General features: G+C 40.8%; 1 protein-coding gene across 1 annotated transcript; it reads left to right on the top strand.

The window, feature by feature from the left end:
• The first annotated feature begins 2,148 nt into the window (after window positions 1-2,148).
• LOC100356326 (ADP/ATP translocase 2) lies at window positions 2,149-3,376 on the top strand. Its single transcript, XM_002720219.5, has one exon. The coding sequence runs from the start codon at window positions 2,223-2,225 to the stop codon at window positions 3,117-3,119; it is 897 nt and encodes a 298-aa protein (XP_002720265.1). The 5' UTR covers window positions 2,149-2,222; the 3' UTR covers window positions 3,120-3,376.
• Window positions 3,377-11,283: the final 7,907 nt, after the last annotated feature.

Genomic DNA, 11,283 nt, shown 5'->3' with positions numbered 1-11,283 from the left:
ATGCATGTATGTTAAATCCAGCCTTTGCAAAAAAAAAAAAAAAGCATTAAAAGCACATTCGAATCTACTCTGAAATGACCATTACACATCACCTTTGTGAGACTTATCATTTTTGAGGAAGACTTAATGCCACCTGTAAAAATAGCAGTGGGTAATTGAAGATCACACTTTTATTTAATAAATATAAATATCCAAAGTACAGCTTATGGATTACAATGGCTCCCCCCCCATAACTTCCCTCCCACCCGCAACCCTCCCATCTCCCGCTCCCTCTCCCATTCCATTCACATCAAGATTCATTTCAATTCTCTGTATATACAGAAGATCAATTTAGCATATATTAAGTAAAGATTTCAACAGTTTGCACCTACACAGAAACACAAAGTAAAAAACAATGTAGTATATCTTGGAATCTGGTGTTGTGATACCTCCGGCTTTGTTTTTGTTATATAAGTTTACTTTAGTTATTCAGGTTCTCTTGTGTATCCATAAGGATTTTAACATCACCTTTTCTAGATCTTCAAATAATGTCGTTGGTATTTTGATTGAGATCGCATTGAATCTGTTAACTGTTTTCGGTAGTACAGACATTTTGATGATATTAATTTTTCCAATCCACAAACATGGAAGGATTTTCCATTTCTTGTGTCTTCTTCTATTTCATTCTTTAATGATTTGTAATTTTCATCATCGAGATCTTTGATGTTGTTGATTAAATTTATTCCAAGGTATTTAGATTTTTTTGTAGCTATTGTGAGAGGGATTGGTTTAGAAGCTCTTTCTCAGCCACGGCATTCTCTGTGTATGCAAAGGCTATTGATTTTTGTGTGTTAATTTTATATCCTACCACTTTATCAAACTCTCTTTTAAGTTCCAATGGTCTAATGACTGGATAAAGAAATTATGGCATTTATATACTATGGAATACTACTCAAAAATTAAAAAAAGAAAGAAAGAAAGAAATCCTGTCTTGCAACAAAATGGATGCAACTGGAAGCCATTCTATTTAGTGAAGTTAGCCAGTCCCAAAAAGACATATACTATATGTTTTCCCTGATCTTTAGTAACTAATAGAGTATTTAAAATATAATGTAGAGGACTAAATTGACATTTGATAATTAATGATTGTTTACAGCCATTGTCTCTACTGTTGACAAAAAAATGTTGTTTTCTTTCATGCTATTTGTTGAACTCTTTACTGTGCAGTTAATCTTGTCAGATAAAGAAAACTGAAAATAGATTTTTGTAAAAATTAAGAGTGAGAATAGGAGAGAGAAGAAGAAGAAGGATGGGAGTGTCTGTGGGAGAGCCAGTAGGATAGGAAGAATCACTATTTCTAAATTTTTATAAAGATTTATTTTATAATTTATATGAAAATCAGAGTTACACAGAGGGAGAAGGAGAGGCACAGAGAGAGAGAGAGAGAGAGAGGTTTTCCATCTGATGGTTCACTCCTAATTGGCCGCAACGGTTGGAGCTGTGCCAATCTGAAGCCAGGAGCTAGGAGCTTCTTCCGGGTCTCCCACGTGGGTGCAGGGGCCCAAGGACTTGGGCCATCCTCCACTGCTTTTCCAGGCCATAGTAGAGAGCTGGATTGGAAGTGGAGCAGCTGGGTCTCGAACCGGTGTCCATATGGGATGCTGGCACTTCAGGCTGCGGCTTTACCTGCTATGCCACAGCGCCAGCCCCAATTTCTAAATTTTTATATTTGAAATGCAAGTTTGTATATCTTAGATAAATGTTAAAAAATAAATAAAAATATTGAAAAGTACAAAATCCTATTTCAAGCCACAAAAAAGAAATAGGAACTGTGAGCTACAGAAAAAAATACCATCTTGCTCTCCAGAAGTTTGCCAATAAAGAAATTTCCTCTGGTTGCTAAACTCATCCATTATCTGGCTAGCCTCTCCCACCTTGTTCTGGATCACTCTTCTCATTGTGCATCAGGGATTCACATCTTGTTTCTGTCCATTAACTATTCTTTCCTTGGCATCTTTCCATTTTCTCTTTCTTTTGCCTGGAATGCCCTCATCCTCAATTGTTCCCTAAATGGATCCCCTTTATTATCATCAGCTCAAAAAACCTTCCTTAACCATTCTACCTAATGTAGTTCCTCCCATCATTTATTTTCTTCAAAACATCATTATAGAGAGTCCCGGAGTCAAAGCCGGTTCCCAACCCAGTCCTGTCCCGCAGTCGCCTGGCTCCTCTTTCCTTCCAACATGACAGATGCCGCTGTGTCCTTCGCCAAGGACTTTCTGGCAGGTGGAGTGGCTGCGGCCATCTCCAAGACCGCGGTAGCGCCCATCGAGAGGGTCAAGCTGCTGCTGCAGGTGCAGCATGCCAGCAAGCAAATCACTGCCGATAAGCAATACAAGGGCATTATAGACTGCGTGGTTCGTATCCCCAAGGAGCAGGGAGTCCTGTCCTTCTGGCGTGGTAACCTGGCCAATGTCATCAGATACTTCCCCACCCAGGCTCTCAACTTTGCCTTCAAAGATAAATACAAGCAGATCTTTCTGGGTGGCGTGGACAAGAGGACCCAGTTTTGGCGCTACTTTGCAGGAAATCTGGCATCAGGTGGTGCTGCTGGAGCCACATCCTTGTGTTTTGTGTACCCTCTTGATTTTGCCCGTACCCGTCTAGCAGCTGACGTGGGCAAAGCTGGAGCTGAAAGGGAATTCAGAGGCCTCGGCGACTGCCTGGTTAAGATCTACAAATCTGATGGGATTAGGGGCCTGTACCAAGGCTTTAATGTGTCTGTACAGGGCATTATCATCTACCGGGCTGCCTACTTCGGTATCTATGACACCGCAAAAGGAATGCTTCCAGATCCCAAGAACACGCACATCTTCATCAGCTGGATGATCGCGCAGTCTGTCACTGCTGTTGCTGGGTTGACTTCCTATCCATTTGACACTGTTCGTCGGCGCATGATGATGCAGTCCGGGCGTAAAGGAACTGATATCATGTACACAGGCACACTTGACTGCTGGAGGAAGATTGCTCGTGATGAAGGAGGCAAAGCGTTTTTCAAGGGTGCATGGTCTAACGTCCTCAGAGGCATGGGTGGTGCTTTTGTGCTTGTCTTGTATGATGAAATCAAGAAGTTCACATAAGTTATTCCCTAGGTTTGTTCCCCTGTAAACAGGCATGTTGTATTATAATCTTGAGCATTCTCGACAGGCTCTTGTCTGTCTTATCAAAAGCAACTATGTGCTGGTTGAAAATGGGAAGCAATAATATTCTTCTGACCAGTTTTCTCTTAAAGCCATTTCCATGATGATGATGATGATGGGACTCAATTACATTTTTTTATTTCAGTCACTCCTGATAAATAATTTGAAGAAATAAAAATATACACAATAAAAAAAAACATCATTATAACTAAACATTGAATATTATTATTTTGTTTATTTCTCTATAATATAAATACTATGAGGATAGGCACTGAGTCTTGTTCACAATTGAATCCCCAACAGCAACACTATGCTTGTCATGCAGTAGTTGTTTAAAAATAAGTATTTGGGGCTGGCGCTGTGGCATAACAGGTAAAAGCCACTGCCTGCAGTGCCAGCATCCCATATGGGTGCCGGTTCAAGTCCTGGCTGCTCCATTTCCTATACAGCTCTCTGTTATGGTCTGGGAAAACAGTGGAGGATGGCCCAAGTGCTTGGGCCCCTGCATCCACGTGGGAGACCCAGAAAAAGTTTCTGGCTCCTGGCTTTGGATCGGCGCAGCTCCAGCCGTTGTGGCCAATTGGGGAGTGAACCATCACATGGAAGACCTGTCTCTCTCTCTCTCTCTCTGCCTCTCCTTCTCTCTCTGTGTAACTCTGACTTTCAAATAAATAAATCTTTAAAAAATAAACTGATCTTCTGTATATAAAGAAAAATGAAAATGAATCTTGATGTGAATGGAAGGGGAGAGGGAGTGGGAAAGGGGAGGGTTGGGGTGGGAGGGACGTTATGGGGGAGGAGCCATTGTAATCCATAAGCTGTACTTTGAAAATTTATATTAATTAAATAAAAGTTTAAAAAAATAAAAATAATTTTTCAATGAATGAATGAAATCATATGATGCACACACATCCACCATATATACCAATATATTGGAAATACCTTGGGCAATGTTGTGAATGTTTGCTTCCCTAGGATCCATTTTCTCTTCTTTTGGCAGTGATCCTGATCTTCCCCTTTCCAATTTCCACCTAAATCTAGCCTTAGAGTGTGGAATGTTTGATCTGGACATAAGCCAAGAAGTGTGTCACATTCCCCTGGCCACAGTTATTGATTCAGAGGTTGGTAGAGTCAGAGCTAAGCTCAGGACTGTATTGGGAATGTTTAAAGACTTTATTTCCTTTGGCAGAGTGGGTGAGATTGGCACTAAATCAGCCATCTTGTAATCCTGAGTTTCAGAAAGAAGCTCTATGGAAGCTCACACTAGGGAGAGACCATTGCAAGGCATGCCTGTGAGTTAGGGTTGCACATGAACTAGACCTAGAAACAGATTGGGTTGGTTTTGTTACCCAATGATTTTCCATTTTTATTTTCCGAACTGTAAAGAAATTTAAAAGACTGAGAACTATGAATTTCAGAGAAGTGAATTGGCTTTCTTACAGTCCCATGCAAGTTAATCATAGACCCATTACTATTATCCAGACCCTCTGTCTCATTATTCAATATTCTTTCTATTCTTACAGGGAGCATTTTGGATCTGCAGTTGGCATTATGGGTGGAGGGGTAGATACACCTTGAAAACTCTGACATAAAATAAAAAATAGGATACTTTAAAAAGTTTGTTGGAAAATGGAATTAAAAAATAAGTTTACTTTGACACAAGAAATTAGATACCCATGTATAGTTTTTTTTTCATTATATTCATTTTCCACGAACTTTTGAAAGGCTTCTCATATACCAATAAGATAATACTCTGTCCATGTGGTTAGAGGAAAAATGCTAGTAGGGAATAAGAGATCAGGCAGAAAACATTAGTTCAGATGAGATTTGGGAAGGGAAAGAGAAGACATTCAAAGTGTTTGACCAGAATATTATGATTAACTGGAAAATGTGGATAATGGATGAAAAGACAAGCTAAGCAATTGTTACATTAGCCTAGATGTGACATATATGGGGTTATCTGGCATTTTAAAAAAATTGACCTCAGAAATACCTGTATGACTGTCTAGAAGCAAATCCAATTATGTTAATTTATTTGAATGCTTTAATATCTATGCCTCTATTATTAAGTGCATGTAAAATTAATTGTGCTATAAATGTTATGTCACTATTGTCAATGAATTGTGTTCCTGTATGCTCACTCAGCCTTTCAGGTTTGGTCCTCATTATAAAAAGAGAGTGAAAACTCTGCCAGCTACTTAAATTTATCATTTCTCACACATTCGCATTTGAGGATAGGTTTTTTTTCAACACCCAAAATGGAGATGGACTCCTCCCTCTATTGTGGGTGGCAATTTTGCAGTAAACCCCATAAGGAAAGGACAAAGCTATCCTATAACCTTTGACCCTGAGAAAAGCTGTCTACATGCTTACTCTGCTGTAGGAATGGAAGTGAAGCCACTTGTGCTTCTCCACCAAGTACCCACCAAGATGTACCCCAGGCTTCCATCTCTGGCAGGTGAGCAGGGAAGACTGTCTAGACCACCCCTCCCTGTGTTTATTTCTTGCACTATACTTAGCAACCTGTCAGAGGCAGAAGGACTGTACAATTAAAGAAGGTGTGCCAAAAAGAGCCTAGAAGAAATCTGCTGGCGATTGGCATAATTAATCATCAGCCCAACCTGAGCATTGGAGCTATTTATTTGGGAATTATAATAGTAACATGCTTATTCATGGCCCAATGACTGAATTTTCAGGTCAGATATTTCAAGGAACACATAAGTAATACACATATGTATGGTGTAGGAGAGGAGCTGAGTAGGTGAGCAGGATTGACAGAATGAAATAAGTCAATATACCAATGACCAAAGTCTGGATTTGCCTAGGACTGTCTGTAGTAGATCAATTAGCAACTGTTAAAAATTATTTTTAAAGATTTATTTGTTTATTTGAAAGCGGAGTTACACAGAGAAAGAGGAGAGACAGAAAGAGAGAGAGAGAGAGAGATCTTTCATCTGCGTGTTCACTCCCCAAGTGGCCACAATGGATGGGGCTAGACAAGGTGGAAGCCAGGAAACAGGAGCTTCATATGTGTTTCCCATGTGGATGCAGGTGCCTAAGGACTGGGCCATTTCTTTTGCTTTCCCATGTGCATTAGCAAGTAGCTCGATAAGAAGTGGAGCAGCTGGGACTTGAACCAGTGCCCATATGGGATGCCACCACTGCAGGTGGCAGCTTAACCTGCTAAGCCACAGGGCCAGCCTCATGTTAATAATTATTTAACTTCAACACTTACCCGATTCAGAAGGGCATTATATGGTTATTATATGGAATATATTATTTTAAAGAGAAATACCTTGACTTTTTATAGCTTATTATAATTTTCAGTATACTTTGTCACTCATTAAAACAGTCTTATTGGGACCAGGGCTGTGGCATAGCAGGTAAAGCCACCACATGCAGTGCCAGCATCCCAAATAGGCGCTGGTTATTTTCCCAGCTGCTCCATTTCCAATCCAGCTCTCTGCTATGGCCTGGGAAAGCAGTAGAAGATGGCCCAAGTCCTTGGGCCCCTGTACCCATGTGGGAGACCTAGAAGAAGCTCCTGGCTCCTGGCTCCTGCCTTCAGATTGGCGCAGCTCCAGCTGTTGTGGCCAATTGGAATGGAAGACCTCTCTTTCTCTCTCTCCTGCTTTCTCTGTGTAACTCTGACTTTCAAATACATAAATAAATATATAAATGTCTTATTATGTAGGTATAGTTGGGGCTATGAGGCCTTTCAATAGATGAATAAATGGAGCCCAAATAGTTTATCTTTCCTAAAGTTAATAAACAACAAAACTGAAATTTCTTTGCCTCTATATGCCCAACCCACCTCGGCAGCAAATGACTAGAATAAAAAATGTCCTCTCTCTAAAGGCTGATCTCCATTGAGATCAAGTTAAATCCAGGTAGCAGATGAAAGGGACCTGTCTAATTCAAGTTGCCTGAATGGAGAAATTGCAATTTGATACTTCACCCACCTGGTGGTATTTGTATTTGGAGAGAGTGTCCCAGCTGCAATCCAGTTCATCTGACTGCTTGTTGAGGTGGAAATAGCACCCCAGAACTTTCCTCTGTAAACTTGGCAACCCAGATGGACAAAGAAGCAGCAAGGTCAAAGATGAGGCCACAGTGGTATCGTCCAAAGGTGACAGATGCAGCTTACCACTTTGACCAGATGCTAAGCCCCATAATGTTGCATTCCTCTTAGAGGGGTTTTTATGTATTGTATAATAAGTATGACATTATAAAACATTAACTCTCGGGTCTGTTTTTGGATCTACTATGCTTAATATATAAAAGTGTTTCAAAAACTTCATGGAAAAGAAGAATAGAAAGGTAATTTTAATTTGGTACAAAAACGTTTTGAAACCCACACAAATATTCATTTTCCTCAAGCTTTTTGAAGACCTGTTGTATACATGGATTTCAAAAACTTTTTGCACCAAAAGAAACTTATCCTTAAAGATTTGACACATAAATAAACACACCTATGCACGCAGACACACACACACACACACACACACAGAGAGAGAGAGAGAGAGAGAGAGAGAGAAACTTCCATCAGTTGGTTCACTTCCCAGATTCCCAGAATACCTGGGGTTTTATTAGTCTGCTTTTCCTTACATTAACTAAAATACCTGAAAGGAGGCTTTGGGGGGGGGGGTTATTTCATCTTATATTTGAGGTTACAGGATTGGGTGGCCCCATAGTCCTGCATCTGATAGAAGCTGGTTATGGCAAGTGGCAATGATCACATTATGAGGAAGGAGAAAGAGATACTAGGCTAAACATTAATTAAAGATTGTTGAAAACTTTCTCGGGGCCAGCGCTGTGGCACAGAGGGTTAACACCCTGGCCTGAAGCTCAGGCATCCCATATGGGCACCGATTCTAGTCCCAGCTGCTCCTTTTCCCATCCAGCTCTCTGCTATGGCTTGGGATAGCAGTGGAAGATGGCCCAAGTTCTTAGGCCCCTGTACCTGTGTGGGAGACCTGGAGGAAGCTCCTGGCTCCTGGCTTCGGATCAGCACAGCTCCGGCCGTTGCAGTCATCTAGGGAGTGAACCATCGAATGGAAGACCTCTCTCTCTATCTCTATCTCTCTCTGTAACTCTGACTGTCAAATAAATAAAATAAATCATTAAAAAAAAGAAAACTTTGGCTGGTGCCACGGCTCAATAGGCTAATCCTCTGCCTGAGGCGCTGGCACCCCAGGTTCTAGTCCCGGTCGGGGTGACAGATTCTGTCCTGGTTGCTCCTCTTCCAGTCCAGCTCTCTGCTGTGGCCCAGGAGTGCAGTGGAGGATGACCCAGGTCCTTGGGCCCTGCACCCGCATGGGACACCAGGAGAAACACCTGGCTCCTGGCTTTGGATCAGCGTGATGCGCTAGCCACAGCACGCCAGCCGAAGTGGCCATTGTGTCGTGAACCAACGGAAAATGAAGAGCTTTCTCTCTGTCTCTCTCTCTCAGTGTTCACTCTGCCTGTCAAAATAAATAAATAAATAAATAAATAAAACTTTCTCATGAATTACCATCTAATTCCATGCCCCCAATGACCCAAAGGCCCGCCAAACTCCCTCCCCCCTTAATCCATCATTAGATTAAACTTCCACCCTTAATAAATCAGCAATTAATATTAAGATATTACAATTTAAACAACTGCATGAGTATCGTGGAGACAAATCTTGCTTTATTCATACTATGTGGGTAGGCCAGGTTGAAGCCAGGAACTCCATCCAGGTCTTCCATATGGGTGGCAGGAACTCAAGTATTTGGGTTATCATCTGCTCCCTTCCTAGGTGTATTAGCAGGAAAATGGATAAGGATCACAGAGTAACTGAGACTCAATCCAGGCACTCCATTATGGGCATCCTAAGCAGTGGCTTAACCTGCTATACCACAATGTCTATAAATTTGTCTTTTAATTCTATTTTCCTTGAGCTTCTTAGAGGTAGGAAAGGTTTCCTTGGTGAGTGGAGGCATGGTGGTACCTTAGTCTGTTTATTTAGCTATAACAAAATGCCTGAGGCTGGGTGATTTATTTTTAAGAAGAAGTTTAACTCATAGTTCTGAAGGTCCAAGAACATGACACCAGCATCTGATCCATTTCTGGTGAGGCTCTCATGGTGTATGGCATCACATGTTGGGAGCATGCAATGGGAGCCATGAGCTAACATCCTCTAAAAAAGGCCAGCATGTAGGGTAGGTGAGGGGTAAGAAGGGTAAGAACATGAGGGAGATGACAACATGAAGAGATCTATTAACAGTAGGCAGAGGTGGAGACAGCATTGTGACAGAGCAGGTTAAGCTACTACCTGTGATGCCAGCATCCCAAATGGGTGCTGATTAGAGCCCCAGCTCCTCCACTCTGGATCCAGCTCCCTGCTAATACATCTGGGAAAGCTGTGGAAGATGGCCTAAGTGCTTCTACCTGGCTTAGCCTTGGCTGTTGCAGCCATTTGGGGAGTGAACCAGAGAATGGATGATATCTGTCTCTCCATCTCTCCCTCATTTTCTGTAACTCTACCTTTCAAATAAATAAATCTTTAAAAAAAAAGAAGCATAGGCAGAAGGGCCCCTGTTTAGCCTCACAGTTAAGATGCCCACATACCTTATAAATGCTGGGATTAGATTCCCAACTACACCCCTGATATTAGCTTCCTGCTAATGCAGACCCTGAAAGGCAGTAGTGCTGGCTCAAGTAGTTGGGTGTCTGTTACTGGTGTGGGAAACCTAACAAACAAATAAATAAATAAATAAAAATTTTAAAAAATAAGAGGCAGATGTGGATTTGGAATTCCAGTCTGTTAAAGTCCCAAAACACGTATTCTTAATCTCTACAATACTGAAAGTACACTTGTAGGACCTGCTGCATCACAAGTCCCTGTGAAGCTTGTTAAAATAAAAATTTCTAAGTGGATCATGGTAATGGTTGCACAACTCTACACATTTTATGAAAAAAGTTATATACTTAAAACCAGTGAATTTTATGGTATATTAATAATACTTTGATAAAGTTATTTGAAGTGCAGATTACTAGACCCTGGCCCAGACCAACCAAAATAAACTCAACAAAATATCTTGAAATGAAATCTGGGAATTTATATTTCCATCACTTCTATAACTTCCCATGGTAATGCTGATCCTCAATGAAGTTAGAGGTACACCTGGCCCATGAAGATGAATCATAAAATCTTCTGACTGAGTGGGAAAAACAGCAGAGTAAAACTGATAACACCATTTATATAAATTTTAAACATTTTGAAAAGAATCACTATGTTCCTAAATTTGTATTTATAAAATGCATGAAGCATGAAGTTTGCATACCTTAAGTAAAATGTTTCTAGGTCAAAAAAATTAAAAATCCATTCAGATTTTGCAAGAACACACACAAGCAAAAAAATATATTAGGGGGCCAGCGGTGTGGCATAGAGAGTAAAGCCACTGCCTGCAGTGCCAGATTCCCATATAGGCGCTGGTTTGAGTCCTGGCTGCTCCACTTCTCATTCATCTCTCTGCTATAGCCTGGGAATGCAGTAGAGGATGGCCCAAGTCTTTGGGCCCCTGCACCTGCATGGGACACCTGGGAGAAGTTCCTGGCGCAGCTCTGGCTGTTGTGGCCAGTTGGGGAGTGAACCAGTGGATGGAAGACCTCTCTCTCTCTCTGCCTCTTCTTCTCTGTGTAACTCTGACTTTCAAATAAATAAAAGATATATTAGAGTACTTCAAAAAATTCATGGAAAATAGAATTAAAAATATTTTTTTTCTTTTTTTCATTTTTATTAGCAAGAGATATTTGTACATTTTATGCGGTACAGAGCAATATTTACACACACACACACACACATATAGTGTAAACTGAGAAAATCAAGTAATTAGCATGATGTTTGCAGCCTTGGTGCAAAAAAAATTGAAATGTATGCACAGTTTTTTCAAAATACACATTTTCAATGAACTTTTTGAAGGCCATTTGTACATTGGCTACCTTAGAATGATTGGCTACGGTAAAAGAAAGAGAAGAAACAGAGAGGCAGAGTGGGAGATACAGAAAGAGAACAGACAGGCAGTGAGGGAGAGAGAGTGCCTTGGGGAGAGGTTCTTTAAACTCATCAAAAAGAAAA

This window comes from Oryctolagus cuniculus, chromosome X, assembly GCF_964237555.1.
Source record: "Oryctolagus cuniculus chromosome X, mOryCun1.1, whole genome shotgun sequence".
Classification (NCBI taxonomy): domain Eukaryota; kingdom Metazoa; phylum Chordata; class Mammalia; order Lagomorpha; family Leporidae; genus Oryctolagus; species Oryctolagus cuniculus.
This window is presented reverse-complemented; position numbering and strand designations above follow the sequence as displayed.

Bases quoted from the DNA above. Each gene is read 5' to 3' on its own strand.
- LOC100356326 (XM_002720219.5), top strand. From the start codon at position 2,223: ATGACAGATGCCGCTGTGTCCTTCGCCAAGGACTTTCTGGCAGGTGGA.